This window comes from Lithobates pipiens, unplaced genomic scaffold (assembly GCF_037356315.1).
Source record: "Lithobates pipiens isolate NorthernLeopardFrog02 unplaced genomic scaffold, aLitPip1_a1.2 Scaffold_8, whole genome shotgun sequence".
Classification (NCBI taxonomy): domain Eukaryota; kingdom Metazoa; phylum Chordata; class Amphibia; order Anura; family Ranidae; genus Lithobates; species Lithobates pipiens.
Window position 1 is genome coordinate 223,622,479 of NW_027507903.1, and position 18,630 is coordinate 223,641,108.

At 43.5% G+C, this 18,630-nt stretch overlaps 2 protein-coding genes across 3 annotated transcripts in view; one reads left to right on the forward strand and one right to left on the reverse strand.

Moving 5' to 3' along the window:
- PUS7L (pseudouridine synthase 7 like) overlaps positions 1-702 on the reverse strand; it is a 34,611-nt gene extending 33,909 nt beyond the window's left edge. Inside the window, exon 1 of the mRNA XM_077472724.1 lies at positions 678-702. The gene's annotated coding sequence lies outside the window, so the exon portion shown is untranslated. The remainder of the gene's footprint in view (positions 1-677) is intronic.
- A 168-nt stretch (positions 703-870) lies between these two features.
- The window catches only part of IRAK4 (interleukin 1 receptor associated kinase 4), a 78,605-nt gene continuing 60,845 nt past the window's right edge, over positions 871-18,630 (forward strand). Inside the window, exon 1 of one of the 2 annotated variants that reach the window (XM_077472734.1) lies at positions 871-1,026. Coding sequence is in view for 1 of the 2 variants with exons in the window: in XM_077472733.1 (XP_077328859.1) it covers positions 1,708-1,773 (66 nt within the window). In the remaining variant the exon portion in view is untranslated. Of the gene's footprint in view, positions 1,027-1,700; positions 1,774-18,630 lie in introns of those variants that run through there. The other variant, XM_077472733.1, reaches the window with a different exon arrangement.

Genomic DNA, 18,630 nt, shown 5'->3' on the forward strand with positions numbered 1-18,630 from the left:
AAAAGCATGTAAATTTTGTTCGGGTGTAACATCGCATGACCGCGCAATTGTCCGTTAAAGCGACGCAGTGGCGAATCGCAAAAAGTGCTCTGGTCAGGAAGAGGGTAAAATCTTCCAGGGCTGAAGCGGTTAATGTTGCTGTAGGTCTCTTGGCAGCTTCCCTGACCATCTTCTCATCAATTTTGGAGGGAAGTCCAGTCCTTGGTAATGTCACTGTGCTATATTTTCCGGGGCTGAAGCGGTAAAAGCGACGCAGTGCCGTATAGCAAACAAAATGGCCTGGTCATTAAGGGAGAAAGTCTTCTGGAGGTGAAGTGGTTAAAAAAGGTGTCAGGAATGGACTTGTTGTCCATGCGTTGGGTTGTCCATAGGCGAGTGGTACAAAATATACTAGATTTTGCACACATTTACAATACCCTGCCTCTAGGGGGAGACACCACTCTACCCACCCCATGTGGCAGCATTCAGGGCCCCCTATATTAGAAATAAAAATATTCCCCTCCCCGCAACTTCTGCTTAGAACCAGCTGTGCCCATGTATGACTCGGGCTGACCTTAGAGGTTTAATGCTGCACATTTAATACAGCTAATAAAGCGATCCTGCGCACTGCCCTCGCCCCCTGTCCCGACCCTCAGCACCCACATTTATCTCTCACACCTTCCATCCACATGGCTAACCTTACTCTTACTGTACGGATCCTCTGAGCATCACCTACTTCCTGCTTATAGACCACTCCCCGCTCCTCCCTCATCAACCAATCGCCAGCCATACAGCCATCCTTCAGACACGTCCTCTTAAAGGTACATGTTAAACGTGAGCGGAGGTTCCCTTAGTTGAATGGGAAGTGAGGCGGCGCACAAAGGGTGCAGGCGGATGGGTGTACGGACTAGTTGGAGTTTCCAGTGTGGTGAAAGCAGGGAGAGGAGGAGGCGGAAATGTGATTGGTGAGGAGGTCAGTGTATGATGTGCGGGCACTGGGCTGGTGAATGAGGAGTCCCTTGTCCCCCTATAGGCTGTCTGTGATTGGTGAGTACCAGCGAAGGTATATCTATGTCTGTGGGGGGCGCTAGTGATACGTAATGAGTGTTAGGTATGGGCAGCAAGGCCTGGATGAGACTTCCTCTTCTAATAGGGGGCTGCCCACTCTCTTCTTCTCTATATAACTAAAGGCAAAACTTTGTAGTTATGGATAAAGTGGAGAGGGACCCCTGTCGGTTTTTATTGCTGTCTGTGCCAGTGCTAAGGAGATTATCCCTCTCTATGTGTCCTGTTTCACTGAAAGTGGAAGAAATTCCAAAATGTTGAGTTGTCACCAGTACAGGAACATAGGGGAAATCTTCCAATGGGGACACTTCTGGTGACAGCCTGTAATTGTGACAACAGGACTAGACTAGAAGAGAGAATAGTTCAAATGTCCATAAAGTGAGCCAAATCCTGTAATTCCCTCACTTTGGAGGGATTTCCCCTCATTTCCTGTTGTGACTAGGGGACAGGAAATTAAGGGAAATCTCCCCAATGGGACACAGATGGCAAAAAAAGAAAACCGGCAGGGGTTATAACCCTCCCTTACTCTATCCAACATGAAAAATAGAAAGTTTTGCCTATAGTTCTACTTTAAATCAGAACAGACCTAGATTACATACAGGTATGCTGTTTACCTAGATCATGTTTATTCTGTTTACAGAAATGGGCAACTCATATTGCCCGATGCTGCAGTTCCGGGGCGCCGGTCAGGTGGTTTTTTTTTTATTTTTACATTTAGCCCTGCTGCAGGTAAGCAGCAAGGTTTACTTTATTTTCAGCTGCCAATTCTGTTTTCACTAAAAACAATCCGAGCGCTTGATTTGCCGCTGGATCACTTTTAGAAGCCCCCCCCCTCCACTCGTTGGTGTTTCCTGGGCTTACGGTTATGGGCTGACCATACCGTCTCTCCTCATCTCTATGATCTGAGAGGCCGGGAGCAATATCATGTCGAGCGAATCAACTTCTGCTTTAGGGCGGACGTAAACAATTTTTTTTTTTATTTGTTTGGAAAATATCAGATGACTTTTTTTTTTTGATCTGATGCTTTCAAGGGTAGAGGAGAGAGCTGGGGTCTTATAAACCCCAAATGTCTCCATAGCGAGGACCTGTCATGCTTTATTTTTATAACAAGGGATGTTTACATTTCTTGTGATAGCAATAAAAAAAAAAAAAAGAAGAGAGAGAGAGAGAAACAGTGTAAAAATTAAAATATTAGTAAATTAAATAATTGAAAGAAAAAAATGTACCGCCTTCCTGCCCAGGCTACTGTAATATAATGGCCGGGTGGGAGCCCTATTATCGTGGGATGAAGTCATATGATGTCCTCCCAGGATCAGGCCACACTCTGGCCTGATCTGTCCCCCGCTGTGTCCAGTGGACGCAGCCAATGTCAAATCACTGTATGAGCCCACTATCATGTGATCACTGTGACCAATCCCAGGATATCACAATTGTACACAATGAAAGGCTTTGATTCATGCCATTCATTGTATACTAATGTGATGAGCTCTGTGATTGGTTGCAGCGATCACATGGTAAAGACAGGGCCAATCACAGCCTGCTTCTACCATGTGATTAGCTGCAGCTAATCACAGCTAACTACAATAGTAAACACTGAATGAATAGTTTTCCTCCAGAAAAAAACCATTGCTTATAACTGTAAAATTGGTATAAGCAATCAGTGTGTAAAATAAATCGATCCTGATCCCCTCCCCAGAGTAGTACCGTGTCACTATGGTAACACTGTTGTAACTAGACTAGTATGGTAACTAGTCTAGTTACTGTATGGTAAACAATAAGTATGTAAACGAACAAAAAAGTAATTAAAAATAAAATAAATTGAAAAAAAATATTTTTTTTATTAGCTGTACTGCACTGGTGACAGTATATAAAAATTGTGGGAAAAAAAAACATTTTTCTTTTAATGTCTTAATTTTCCAAAAAATTGTGACGAATAATACAACTATAAAAAACTTGCCATGCCTCCTACTAAATACATTTCACTGTCTTCTTTCCAAAAAGAGGTAATTTGGGGGGTATTTGTACTGTCCTGGTGTTTTCGGGCCTCAAGAAATGAGACAGGCCATCAGTACATAAGGATTGATCAATTTTCAGATATATATACCATACATTGTGGCCTCAGAAACTTTCCTACAGTCTAAGGGTACTTTCACACTGCCTATTGCCCAGCGTTGGCGGTAAGCCGTTGCTAGTTTTATCGGCGCTTTACCGCTGTTATAGCAGCGCTTTTAGGCCGCTAGCAGGGCACTTTTAACCACCGCTAGCAGCCGAAGAAAGGGTTAAAAGAGCACGTGTTGCGCCGTCGCCAAATCGCTTTGCAGGCGCTGCCCATTCATTTCAATGGGTAGGGCGTTTTGGGAGCGGTGTATACACCGCTCTTGCACCGCCCCAAAAATGCTGCTTGCAGGACTTTTTTTCTCATCCTGCAAGAGCACTGCACCAGTGTGAAAGCACTCAGGCTTTCAGACTCGGAAGGCATGAGAGGCACTTTACAGGCGCTATTTTAGCGCTAAAACGTCTGAAAGCGCCTCAGTGTGAAAGTAGCCTAAATAATATACACTGATTTGGGTTATTATCACCAAAGAAATGTAGCACTATACATTTTGGTCTACATTTATGAAGAAAAGATAATTATTTGCAAAATGTTATAACCGAAATGGAAAAACTTGTTTTTTCAAAATTTTCGGTCTTTTTTTTGTTTATTCAGCAGAAAATAAAAAACCCATCAGTGATTAAATACCACCAAAAGAAAGCTCTATTTGTGTGGAAAAAAATATATAAAAGTTTCTTATGTGTACAGTGTTACATGACCGCGTAATTGTCATTAAAAGTGTGAGATCGCTGAAAGCTGAACATTGGCCTGGGTAGGAAGGGGATGAAAGTGGCCAATATTGGCCACGAGTTGTTTTCCAGTCCAATGGGCGCATCCTGATGACGTCATCGCATTCATGTACGCATTGGCACTGTCGCCTTTTCAGCCTAAACCTACTCTGCTGACACCTGGATGCCAGATCCACACTGCGCAGGCGCCGGCGGCTTTTATAAGTCCGCGGTTGTCCCTTTGTGCTCAGTGCGGCTGTCGCTTCAATAGTAACAAGTGCTGTCACTATTAATATCCGCCTAAGTCACCCAATGTAAGTAGAGAGACTCTTTCTTTTGCCATCCCTGTTTGGGCTTCTTCAGAAATAATGAAAGAGCGGGATGTATTCTGGGGAGTATCTCTTCTTCTTTTTTTTTTTTTTCCCCTCAATGCTCATTTTGTATTCAGAGGAACTACTTGATTGTGTGGGCTGTCCCGATATGCTGCACAGAGAATGTTTTTTTTCTGCACGTATCGGTGGAGACTGTTCAATATAACAAGTGGTAACCCATATATTAAAATGGAATTTATATTAAATTTTACTCTTATTATTTCTCAATTAGGGTTTAACCTAAGCACTTGAATATATATATATATATATATAAAATATACAGTGCCTTGCGAAAGTATTCGGCCCCCTTGAACTTTTCAAACTTTTGCCATATTTCAGGCTTCAAACATAAAGATATAAAATTTTAATTTTTTGTGAAGAATCACCAACAAGTGGGACACAATTGTGAAGTGGAACGAAATCTATTGGATAATTTAAACTTTTTTAGCAAATAAAAAACTGAAAAGTGGTGCGTGCAAAATTATTCGGCCCCTTTACTTTCAGTGCAGCAAACTCACTCCAGAAGTTCAGCGAGGATCTCTGAATGATCTAATGTTGTCCTAAATGACTGATGGTGATAAATAGAATCCACCTGTGTGTAATCAAGTCTCTGTATAAATGCACCTGCTCTGTGATAGTCTCAGGGTTCTGTTGAAAGCGCAGAGAGCATCATGAAGACCAAGGAACACACCAGGCAGGTCCGTAATACTGTTGTGGAGAAGTTTAAAGCCGGATTTGGATACAAAAAGATTTCCCAAGCTTTAAACATCCCGAGGAGCACTGTGCAAGCGATCATTTTGAAATGGAAGAAGTATCAGACCACTGCAAATCTACCAAGACCTGGCCGTCCCTCTAAACTTTCAGCTCAGACAAGGAGAAGACTGATCAGAGATGCAGCCAAGAGGCCCATGATCACTCTGGATGAACTGCAGAGAACTACAGCTGAGGTGGGAGAGTCTGTCCATAGGACAACAATCAGTCGTACACTGCACAAATCTGGCCTTTATGGAAGAGTGGCAAGAAGAAAGCCATTTCTCAAAGATATCCATAAAAAGTCTCGTCTAAAGTTTGCCACAAGCCACCTGGGAGACACACCAAACATGTGGAAGAAGGTGCTCTGGTCAGATGAAACCAAATTCAAACTTTTTGCCCACAATGCAAAACGATATATTTGGCGTAAAAGCAACGCAGCTCATCACCCTCAACACACCATCCCCACTGTCAAACTTGGTGGTGGCAGCATCATGGTTTGGGCCTGCTTTTCTTCAGCAGGGACAGGGAAGATGGTTAAAATTGAGGGGAAGATGGATGCAGCCAAATACAGGACCATTCTGGATGAAAACCTGTTGGAGTCTGCAAAAGACCTGAAACTGGGACGGAGATTTATCTTCCAACAAGACAATGATCCCAAACATACAGCAAAATCTACAAAGGAATGGTTCACAAATAAACGTTATCCAGGTGTTAGAATGGCCAAGTCAAAGTCCAGACCTGAATCCAATCGAGAATCTGTGGAAAGAGCTGAAAACTGCTGTTCACAAACGCTCTCCATCCAACCTCACTGAGCTCGAGCTGTTTTGCAAGGAAGAATGGGCAAGAATTTCAGTCTCTCGATGTGCAAAACTGATAGAGACATACCGCAAGCGACTTGCAGCTGTAATCGCAGCAAAAGGTGGCTCTACAAAGTATTAACGCAAGGGGCCGAATAATTTTGCACGCCCCACTTTTCATTTTTTATTAGTTAAAAAAGTTTAAAAAATCCAATAGATTTCGTTCCACTTCACAATTGTGTCCCACTTGTTGGTGATTCTTCACAAAAAATAAAAATTTTATATCTTTATGTTTGAAGCCTGAAATGTGGCAAAAGGTTTAAAAGTTCAAGGAGGCCGAATACTTTCGCAAGGCACTGTGTGTGTGTGTGTGTGTGTGTATGTATATATAATATAATATAATATAATATATATACACCGGCGCACGACGATGTACGTCAGCAGAATGGCACGGGCAGGCAAACTGGCATACAGGTATGTCCAGTTGAATTTGCCGCCCTGCCATCGCGTGCGCAGCGGCGAACGCGCCTGCTGGTCGGCACCCCCGTGAGTCCGGTCGTGGGTCCCGCGGACTCGATCGCCACGGGGATACCCGCGATCGTCTCACAGGGAAGGAGAACGGGGAGATGCTGTTGTATACAGCATCTCCCTGTTCTGCCTAGCAACAAGTAACACTGATCTCTGCTTCCTGTAATTGGAGCAGAGATCAGTGTTCACTAGCACACAGCCACACCCCCTCCGTTAGTAACACGCCCCTAGGATACACTTAACTCCTACACTGTCACCCCCTGGTTAACCCCTTCACTGCCAGTGTCATTTACACAGGAATCGCTGCATTTGTATAGCAGCGATTGCTGTATAAATGACAATGGTCCCAAAAACATGTCAAAAATGTCTGTGTCCACCATAATGTTGCAGTCACAATAAAAATCGCTGATCGCCACCATTACTAGTAAAAAAAAAAAAGATTAATAATAATAATGGCATAAAACTATCCCCTATTTTGTAAATGCTATAAATTGTGCGCAAACAATCAATAATCGCTTATACGCGATACGTATTGGCCTAAACTGAGGGAAAAATAATGCGTTTTTTCAAAATTGTCGCTATTTTTTTGTTTATAGCGCAAAAAATAAAAACCGCAGGGGTGATCTAATCCCACGAAAAGAAAGCTCTATTTGTGGGGGAAAAAAATGACGTCAATTTTGTTTGGGAGCCAAGTAGCACGACCGCGCAATTTTCAGTTATTCTGATGACGTATATCGGCGTGAGGCGGTCCTTAAGTGGTTAAATACGGTTTTGTTAGGTTTTTGAGACTTCAGGGTCTCAATTGCTGCCCTCTTTCATTGGCAGGGCCAAGATGACATCACGACTTCACGATTTCAGTCAGCTTCGACATTGCCGAATTCGTACAGTGAGCTGCACAGGCAGGTAAGTAATTTTAATGCAAAAGGGACAAAGCATGTTTCTTCTGCATTATAAATCTTGCCTGTTCACTCAATTTAATTTTTTCCTGTGAGTAGACACTACTGTGTCACACATTTCACAGAGCCTGCCTTCTGAACTACAGAGATTATGACAGGAGGCGTTTTAGAGGCCAAAACAGGATTCATTGCTTGCAGGCAGCAAGGAACTATGGGACATGTAGTCCTTTAAAGATTAAATCAAAGAGTTTAGGGGAAGTTACAAAGAATGCAGAGACTAACAAGGACGTTTTGTGCATTTTTTTTTTCTTTTAAGAAAAGAAGGGATATTAAATAATATATAAAAATAACTATAATATAATATACTAAACTGCATATTGGGATGATTGGATTATTGGCTGCAATACTCAGAACTCTCACTAGATGTCAGTGTACTTTATACACATATATATGGTACTGACTGTTGTTTCTCAAATTATGTTATTATTTTCTGCAGTGCTCGATACAATGTTGCAAGAAGCAGTTGCTAATGTTTAACTGTTCACTTGCTGATATATATGCAACTGTACAACAGGATCATAGTAAATTATACAGAATTAATGGAACAATTACATTTGAATTGTTTTTGATGGGAATATGGGTAGAATTATTCTTTTTCATGGGAATTATGGGTGGAATATAATGTTAACACCTAACAATAAACATATTTAACCTATTTCTGATAATAATATGCGTATAACTATTTTTCTACATGGGGCTTATGGGTGGAATATTGCAGTTAAAGATTCGTAGGAACATATTTAATCTATTTCTGATAAGAATATGCATATAATTATTTTTCTCAAGTCATCTTCCAGGACGGCACACCTGAGAGATGAGAGGCTCCTCCCTACAGGAAACACAATCAATCGACAGCTGTTTTAAGTCCCCACCCTTCCCCTTGATCCTCAGTCTTTGATTGTGTTTCTCCCTACACAGCGAAACTGTTTGTTTTTTTCCAAATGACCCGAAGCCTGGGGCTGGTGGTCTCCCCCTGGGAGCCGGACCACAAGCCTGGGAAGCCTCTGGGTCTGGTAGGATATTCTTGTCCTTCCTGGGGGGTTCCCCTATCTTTTCCTCAGGGCGGGCAGCAGAAATTGGAAGAGCCCCCCTGAGAGCTGAAGGACCCTGGGTACAGTGGTGTACCCAGAACTTCAGGGGCCATTATCCTGTCTCCCCCCTCCTTACCTGTACAGGTGGCTGTTCAGACGGGGGTGCTGGCCATCGGTTCTTTCCAGGGGGCTTGTCCCCGACTCCTGGGTCCCCGGTAGCTCGCGTGAGCTGCCGGAGAGGGCGTGGCAACAAGCACCCGCGTCATTTTCAAACTTCGGGAAAATGGCAGCGGCGTTCTTACCCAGGAGGGAAGGCTGAGAGTCAGTAGGAGCAGGCGCCCACATCCTCCTTTCTCTAGAGCGAGGAGGCACCAGTTTACTACAGTGGATGTCTGCCTTAACCACCTCAGATATGAAGATGGGAATGAGAAATGGAAGGCATTGCCCCCCCCCCCCCCATGTATATAGACTGACTTCCCTATGGGGACAGCAGTTGGGGGGGGGGGGGAGCACTTTGGCGGCTATCCTCCTTGCGTGTGGACCATAAGGATGGAAAAGCAAGCCCGCTGGCTGTGGCAAAAAGAGGAAGACGACAACGGTGAGTACTTTACTTTCCTTTTGCCGTGGGAATTTAGCTGCAAAATCCCCAATTCCAGCCAGAGGGTTCCTGGGCATTTGAGATCTCACCTGGGGTCTGGATTCAAATAGCCCTTAAGCTTCTGCTAAAAACACCAGCCGCAGCTCCCTCTTACATCAGAGAAGCTGTATGGTGGACAGGTGGTGCAGAGGAACGAGTGTGCCTAAACCACCTCAGATGAGAAAGAGGTAGGTAGGCCATTGCTCCCCCTTCCCCGTGTATATACTGACTGGTGCAGTGCAGAACCTGGGGTTGGGATACAAATAGCGCAGACGCCACTGCTAAAACCACCAGCCACAGCTCCCTCTTACAGCAGAGACACTGTGGTTATCGCAGCAGTAGGTTGCCAGCCTCTCCCTACATGCCCAGTTGTGGTACATTTAGTAGGGATGAATATAGCGTACAGAGGGGACCTGGTACATACAAAGTTACTTACAGGCCAGGTATACCACTGAACAGGTTATTAATTGGGCAGTGGTTGGTGGATTCAGAAGCTCCCCTGGTCAGCAGGTGCACTAGGTTACCGGCCCTATTAGCCCAGCTGCTAGGAATCTGAAGTTGCTTCACAATGTTTAAAAGCTGACCTAACATTTAAGGATGGGCAGAGACCAAGCTACTGTGTGGCACAGTAGGGGTTCCCTTGTCACAGATCCTCCTTTTGGGGCTATAGTTAACTTTCATAAGCTCCAACCTCCCACTCCACCTTTACACTGTGTTTATATTATAGTCTATGGAGGTAAGGTAGGACAACAACTACTACTAATAGTAGGGTGTCCAACCATTTTAGGATCTGTTCCTTCTCTGGTGGTGAAGGTTTAGTATCTACAGCCCAGGCTATGCCTATGAAATAAATTGCCTGTTGGTTATTTCATAAAGGGATAGACCATGACTCCTCATTGGCTGCACACCAGTAGACCTCAGTAGTGAAGGTTTGTGCTTGCTGGGATGTTTTTGTGGCACAGCAGAAATACACATTGAGATTTGTGACATCTCTGCTTATAAGGGCTATATTGCTGTACATCAGAAATGCACTGCACTGAAGCTTGTTTGCTGTCCTTTATATACTAAAGGTACTGCTTTGTTTGGCTACAGATCAGAAAAATATAACAGTGAAGGTGGTCTGTACTTTCTGGTTTTGTGTTGCACAGCAGAAATGCACATCATTGTGTCTGGTGACATCTCTGCTCATAATGGTTATATTGCTGCACATCAGACATACACAAGATTGAGGTCTGTCTGTGGGGCTTTGTGTCCTGTTTTACTGCCTTGTTGGTTACTTATCAGAAAGGCAGCAGTGAAGTCTGATGGTCCTGATTTGCGTGGCGCTGTGCTGATTCAGACAGTGCTATTAACAGCAATGGCTGCCGAGTTTAAACATGCGATTTGACATGTTGAGTCGCATGACAAATCATTTCAATATGGATGTGCTATCTCTATTCATAGTGTTTTATTGTTGCACATCAGATTTATACAGCATTAAGGTCTGTGAGGTTTTGTGTCCTGTATTACTGCCTTATCAGAAAGGCAGCAGTGAAAATTGATGGTTCGAATTTGTTGGGCTACATAGTAGAAATACAAATTGAACCCCTGCCAGGTGTAGTACATATACTGCCTTTGGTAATCCATGTAGCACCACAAAGTGGTGTTGTGCTGATTTTAGCCATGCGATTTGACATGTTGAGTCGCAAGGCCAAATCGCTTCAATATGGATGTGCTATCTCTATTCAGAATTGTTATATTGTTGCACATCAGACATATACAAGATTGAAGGTTGTCTGTCCTTTTATGTCTTACATGTACTGCCTTATTGGCTGCATATCAGAAAGGACACAGCAGTGAAGGTTGCTTGTCATTTTCTGATTTTGTTTTTGCTGCTCAGCTGAGAGACACATTGAGGATGGTGGCCTCTCTGCTCAGTATTGGTATATTACTACACATCAGACATACACAAAGATTGAATGTTTGTGTCCTGTATGTCCTATATTTACTGCCTTATCGTTTGTATATCAGGCTAAGCAGTGTTTGTCATGGATCTACCTTTCTGCATCTTAGGGATACACAGCAGGGGTTTGTTGGCTGCAATCCTCCAGGGAGTCACAGCATTGGGGACCCCTTACTTATTCGACCTGAAAATTGCTATTTGTTTTTTTCCCTGCGACCTGTGTAATCTTGAGGTCTGTGGATCCAGGAATCAGGGACTGCTGGTGTCGCACAGACACAAATGGTACCCATTGGAAGCCATAGTATATGACTTCTCATGCGTCTTGCAGTCCCAAGTCGCAGGTTGGGTCGCACGGGTGTGGGAACCCTAAACTTATCTGTCCCTTCTGATTGAGGTTTTGCTACACAGCAGGAATACTCATCATGGCGTTATTGTTTTATTTTGCAGCAGACCAGAAAGATTGCAGCTGTAAAGGCTGTCTGTCTTTTTCCTCAGTGTCTGCTTTTATGTTGTTGCACAGCAGAAATACTCAAGATTGAAGCTTGTTGGTGCTTTCTGTTTCAGAAAAACGCAATGCTGCAGGTTGCTTGTGTCCTTTCTCAGTGTTGGTTCTATCTGAACTACACTACAGAAGTGCATGACAGAAAGGATTGTCTTGTGTTCCATATTTTTCCCTGTGGCATAGCAGAAATGCACAACACGGGAGTTGGTGTTCATATTAATCTTATAACTGTGGTGGTTTGTCAGAAATACACAACATAGAAGTTTGGGTCTTTCTGTCTTTATAGCCTTGTTTTGCTGTACATAGGTAAAGCACAACAGTAAAGGGGGTTCCTGTCCTTTCCGTATTTATATATCAGTTATGACCTAGCTAGCTGCACTAAAGAAATACGCAGCATTTAGGGTTTGCTTGAGTCTTAATGTTTTTACGTCTTGGCAGCACATCAGAAAACCAGACTATGAGGACTGTTTGTCTACATTGAGGTTCAGATTTGGGTCTCTTCCCATATTTGATATATTGGTTTAGCTAGTCACACTCAGGCACACAACATTGTTGTCTATGCTTGTGTCCTTTCTGTCTAAATCTATTGTGCCGTGCCCACAATCTATGATCATTTTATTTGTGATATTATTAATGCATGTATCACCTTTTTGTATTTCAGCCTTCTTTTCCATGGAGGGGCCAGGAGTTCGGGCTGCAGCTGCCACATGTCAGAAAACCTTGACCACTTGCATTCAGGGATGCCAGAACCATTTCCTAGGGTTGAAGCCCTGTAGGGTTATGGGACACTGGAGGAAGGGGATAATGAATCGCCCTGTTTAGTAAGAACTTGGAGAGTTCTGTTCAGAGGAGTATTAGGGCCTGAGGATGAAGTATAAAGATGTATACCCGATCGAATAGGTTTCGGCTCGGTGCATGGCCTTCATTTTGCCCTTTTAGCAAAACTAGACATAGCAATATGGGTAGTCTACTCCTGCTAGGGACTTTAATCTCCTGAAGAAGGCTCTCAGGCGTAAGTAAGGACATAGATTGGGCGTGCCTTAAACCCAGGGTTCAAGCTTCTGTTAATCTATTTCCCTTAAGTAGGCTTCCCTTTAGTCTTTTGCTGACATAAAGATAAAAAGGAAGCAGTTTTATTTCCCTCAACAGGATAGTGTTAAGACAGGCCCTCTTATTGATTAATGTAGTGTCCTTGTCTTACACAGGTCTCTTATTTATCTTTTTAGTGGTTCTAAGTAGCACCTACAGGCATAATAGGCCATGGTTGTTAGATGTGTGAGATAGGCAACATTGCTAACCTACAAGTTTAACATGTTTTCTGATTCCATTTTTAAGAGCCCATTTCACCTAGATACTGCATCTGAAGCGGAAAAGGCAGGAACATCTGTGGAGCAGACCTGCAGATCAGCCGCATGATCCAGCTAACATGCCTTCATCAAGCATATGAGCGTATGGAGTGGAGGTAAAGCTCACTGCAGAGCCAAGGTTCGCCAAGAGGGTTTTGCAGTGGCCCCACCCTAAGGTAGGCCTGAGGTACTTGTTTATCCTCTCAGGTGTGCCGTCCTGGAAGATGACTTGAGAAAAGTACCAGTTACTTACCGGTAACTGTCTTTCTGGGAAATCTTCCAGGACGGCAGGCCTACTTCCCGCCCGTTGGAGGAGGGAAAATTCTAGAACACTAGAAGGTGAGTACCTATGAGGAATGATTTCCCTTGTGAACCTGGTTCAGGAGTTACTTCTCTACAAACTGAGGATCAAGGGGAAGGGTGGGGACTTAAAACAGCTGTCGATTGATTGTGTTTCCTGTAGGGAGGAGCCTCTCATCTCTCAGGTGTGCCATCCTGGAAGATTTCCCAGAAAGACAGTTACCGGTAAGTAACTGGTACTTTTCTACATGGGGATTATGGGTGGAATATCACACTTAACCACCTCAATACAGGGCACTTGCACCCCCTTCCTGCCCAAGCCATTTTTCAGCTTTCAGCGTTGTCACACTTTGAATGACAATTGCGCGGTCATGATTTTATTGTAACCATGTGACATTTTGACAATGATGGGTGGCATTGGTAGGCTCTGGGCACAGATAGGCGGCACTGATGGGCATGGATAGGTGGCACTGATGGGCACCGATGGGTGGAATTGATGGGCACCAGTGGGCAGCACTGATAGCCAGCACTGACTGGCATCACTGATGTCCACTGACTGCTGGCACTTGTGGGCACTGATTGCTGCCACTTGTGGGCACTGGTTGGCACTGATTGCTGGCAGTGGCATTGCTGGCACTTAATTGTAATCAGGGCACATCCCTAGATGTCCTCTGTGAAGAGATGCCGCTGATCGGCTCTCCTCTCCTCACACTCTGTCAGTGTGAGGTGGAGTGCCGATTACCGGCATCTCCATGTTTACATGTGACCGGCTGTGATTGGATACAGCTGATCACATGGTTAAAGAACCTCGGCTGAGGGTCTTTACACACATCGGGGTCGCACCGTGTCTTAGCAACATGGCACAGTCATTATCGACGCGCCCCCGGGGGGGCGTCATTTGAGGGTCAGCAGGCGGAAAGAGGTTAACCATACCTAGGAACATATTTAACCTATTTCTGATAAGAATTTGCATATGATTATTTTTCTGCATGGGGATTATGGGTAGAATATCATACTTTAAACATACTTAGAAACATATTTAACTTATCTCTTGTAAGAATATGGGTATAATTATTTTTCTGCATGGGGATTATGGGTGGTATATCATAGACACACATCCTATGTAATAGGTTTGACCTGTTTATGATAGGAATATGGGTAGAATTATTGTTTTTCATGGGTATTATGGGTGGAATTACAGAAAATTGTTATTAAATACCCATCCTCACATCAGCACACAATGGGTTAATGCCTCATCTGGCGCCCACAGGACCACCTCTTACTAGCTAAATAAAAGACAGCCCCTCCCCCACTAAGGTGTTCGATAACCTAGCCTGCAACAGGCCACGTGGGAGGGAGTCCTGTGCTGACGTGAGGCCAGGCCAGGAAAGGAAAATTACGGTATTTGATAACCATTTTCCGTATTCCTGGCCATACCTCACACAATGGGATTTAACTAGCTGAATTAATTGGTTGGAGAGAACACATGGAAAAAAAATCAATCAAATAAACGCTGCCAAATAAAAAATATGTCTCGTCCCAAACTTTGCAAAAATTGCAGACTGCATGCCTAGCTTGTAAAGTTGAATGAAGGGCTAGCCATCTATCATTTATCCTTCACTGGCATCCTGGCATAACTGCCTCAAATGCTGCCACCCCTCAGGTCAAAGAACTTGCCCCTGTTCCTGAGCAGAAAGGCCTACTTCCTGCATGCCAATATAATCACCCTGGTGAACCAATAGAGGATGACCCAAGAACCTGACAGTGAAATGAAAAGGATTGTCAACTTTCCTCACATCTTTAATATTTGCATGTACACGGTTAGCAACTTGTGTAAGGACCTGAAGTCTTCCTGCTTTGTACTCAGTGACTCCATGTGAATGCTTGGAGGAACTGCCCTCAGGTTTTCCTGGAAACTGGATACCACTTGGAGATGGGACGTAGTATCACTATTTCTGGTAAAAAGGCGCAAAGGGGATCTTTGCAGGAAAGTGCTGCAACTTCCAACATCCTTCTGTCTGAAGCAAATGCTGAGAGGAGCTAGTTTTACCACTAAGAACCGCAATGGAAATTAAGCTATTGGAGCAAAGGATGCCTGTACTAGTGCTTTCAGAACCAAGCCTAAGTCCCGTTAAGGTAACAAGAATTTCCTTGGTGGTCGTATATGGATTACAGCCTGCATTAAGCATTTGTTCAATAGAGTTGTATGCCAGGCCAACCTCAAGCACTGATTGTAAAAATGTCTATAGCTGGAGACACAGGAGAGAAAACATTGCTAAACAAACTTCCTTCATATCGTCATATGTAGCGTTTATGGTCTTTGTGGTCCTCGCCAAGGTCTGAACCACTGCACCTCTAGTCTGGCCGACTAATAGCCAGGCTATTAAGAGTCTCACTGGATCGGGGTGCTGCCATTGACGTTGGCATACAATATCTTGTTTGACTTGAAACAGGATTGGTGGTGCTGAATGACATCTGGGGGAGCAAAGAAAACCAAGGCCACTTCGGCAGGTGGAAAGCACCTGTGTGGCATAAAACGTGTTCATAATCAAGGATACTGGAGAAAGACAAATACCAACAGAAAAAACCCATGTCACAGTGAATCCACCTTCTATCACTTCATCTCTGTACATTGTTACAAATACCGGAAGCTGTGTGCTCAGTAAACTCTCTATGAGAACTACCGCTACACTGTACCCTACAGCCAATACTAATTGAGGTACTGTCTGTTAGAAAATAATTTGCCTGATTTATCTGTTAGTGGATCCTGCTTTCCCAGTAAGTAGACTGCCTTTAACTGCCTGTAAGCAGCTCTCCGCCCAGTGAAAAGTTTGTTACAAAAAGTAACAGGAAAAGACAGACACTTGGTGCCCTCTTGGTGGGCAATGTAAGCTACTGCTGTCTTGTTGTCAACCCTCAACTTCACTTGGCCCCTTTGGAGAAAGATTCTGAAAGGCTTGCAATGCTAGAAAAAACTGCCTTACATTTCAGTGAGTCAGAGCATCTAGCCTCCCATGGCCTTGCACTTGAGGCAGACAGGCATCTGACGTCAGAATTATTCCATCTACTGGGCTGAGAGACATGCCACAAAAGAGGCACCCTGGTGTCAAATTCTGGTTCTTGCTAATTTGTGCAGACACAAAGACTTTCAGAGCCATAGACAGCCCATCCCATTGGCTGAGAAAGGCAAATTGAAAAACCCCCATGAGCCACCTGGCCGAAGGCAGCACTGGAATGGCCATAGTAAAATGTCCCAATGGGGACAATGCAATCCCTCGCAGACCTAAATGCTGTCTTTTATATACAGATTTTTAATTTTGCCACTTTTGGAAAACCACTTGACATATTTGGACATGAAAAAGTACTCCAAAATCCTTCACAGATTAAGAATGGAAACTGTTTTTCCTGTTCACTAATCAACTGAACTTGGAAAAGGGTTTCTAGGACAAGGTTGTGATGCATTGCCAGCTCCTGGCTTACACCTGTCACAATTAAAAGGTCCGTCCAAGTAGTGGTAGAGCCTTATCCCAAAAGACAAATTACTACCAACAAAATGTTCAAAAAATTTCTTGACCCACCTTCAAAGACTTTCCACATGTCTAGCAACCTGCTCTGGATTTGATTCCATGTAAACAGGAAGTTTTAGCTTCCTGCACCATGATCTGGTAAATTCCAGCCTGGCCTATAAGATTTGGCCTTCTGAAGATCTACAACATGAGCAAAAAAGACGGCTGCTTCCTCTTATTAGACTGTGACCACACTCTGGACATTTCTTCTGTCATTTGCTTCGTCCAACGTTTTGCCAAACAACAAACCTCCCATTTTGGAGAATGTTATAAAGGGCTTTTGTGGAGGCTTCATCCACCCTCCAGTGGTAAAACCAAAGCTCTTATCACTGTGACTTAATGTGCCAGCCCTAGAACTAGGTCTATTGAAGCCTCTGCCAAAAATCAGCAGCCAGGTTCCAGTCCTCCAGAACCATGCCCACTCCTGCGGGTTCCACTTGAAGTAAAGGCCATTTCTTAATGCTTTAACAACAGCGTTAATGGTGATGTTGGTCAACAGGTAAAAAAAAACTGCCACCGTATAGATTTCCTGCATGAGTTGAAGGGGTCTTTCTGCATGCACATTTTTTAGGTGCTTTTTTTCAATGCGTTTTGCCATGTTACAGATGCTTTCCATAGAGAAAAAATGCAACACTGTTCTCCTTTAGTTAACTGTACAGGGATGCACTGCACTGGTGTAGCTTAGGCCATTGGAATCCATGGTAAACCCTGTTCGTGCATTTTTGACTCGAATAAAAATGCATTGGGCTGTATCTGGTGTGAACAAGCCTTAAGTCCATTTTTCAACCCATAGGATTCCAAAAGGTATTGAAAGGCAAAGACACTTGCACAGGCCCCATCCACTCCTGGAAGTGTGTTTTTTTTTAAAATATGTCCCACGCTGCCCCCTCGCACGTTTGCTAGTCTTCTGTGTCACTGACAGGTGTGGTGAGCTCATATCTGCAAAAAAAATGGAAAAAACATTGTCACCAAGAAAAAAACAGGTACCTTGTCTCTTTAAGACCCATGTGCTTTCATCTTCTTACTTCAGAAGCAGCAGCAGGTGAGTCCAGGCAGCCTTCCAGAGGCAGACAGGAGACACAAAATCTGAAACAAAAACCAGACTGTCTAACCCCTGGGAACACAACACAGTGGGGAAGCAAACGGCGACAAGTCATTGCCTCACAAGAGAAAACTGACAGGACTGCAGAGAGGTGGAGAGAAACCAGTTCCTCTGCCGGCTCTAAGTTACTAGCCTGCACCGCCCATCTCCATGCCCTCTGTGACATCATCCATCGCAGCTCTTAGACTGAAGACAAAGCCAGCAGAGTGGCGCGCTGTCTATAGAAGACAGGGGAGAGGCCAATGGTGACATTGCAGAGCTTACTGATACCACACCTGTAGAATATTTGTGTCGTGATGACGTGAGGTATGTCCGGGAAATCATATTTACACCCAACAAGAAACATATAGAACTTATTTCTGATAAGGATGTGCACAAATATGCAGGATCATGTTAAATATGTTTCCTGTTAAGTGTAACCATGATATTCCATCCATAATCCCCATGTAGAAAAAAATTATACCAATAATCTTTTCAGATACAAGTTAAATTGATTAAATATGTTCCTTGTTAAGCATAACCAAGACATTCCCCCCCCCCCCCCCCCCATAATATATAACAATTTATAAAAATAATTATTCCAATATTCTTATCAGAAACATATTTAAATATGTTACTTGGAATGTGTAACCATGATATTCCACCCATAATACCAATGTAAACAAATAATTATGTGCATATTTGTTTCAGAAATTAAATATGTTCGTTGTTAAGTGTATCCATGATATTTCATATTATAGCCATATTCCTATCATAAACAGGTCAAATATGTTAGGATGTGTGATGATAATATTAACCCCCAAATCCCCTTGTAGAAAGAATAATTATATCAATATTCTTATCAGACATGCCAAATGTGGTCCTTGGCATGTGTTAACACGATATTCCACCCATAATCCCAACGCAGAAAAACAATTATACACATAATCTGTTTC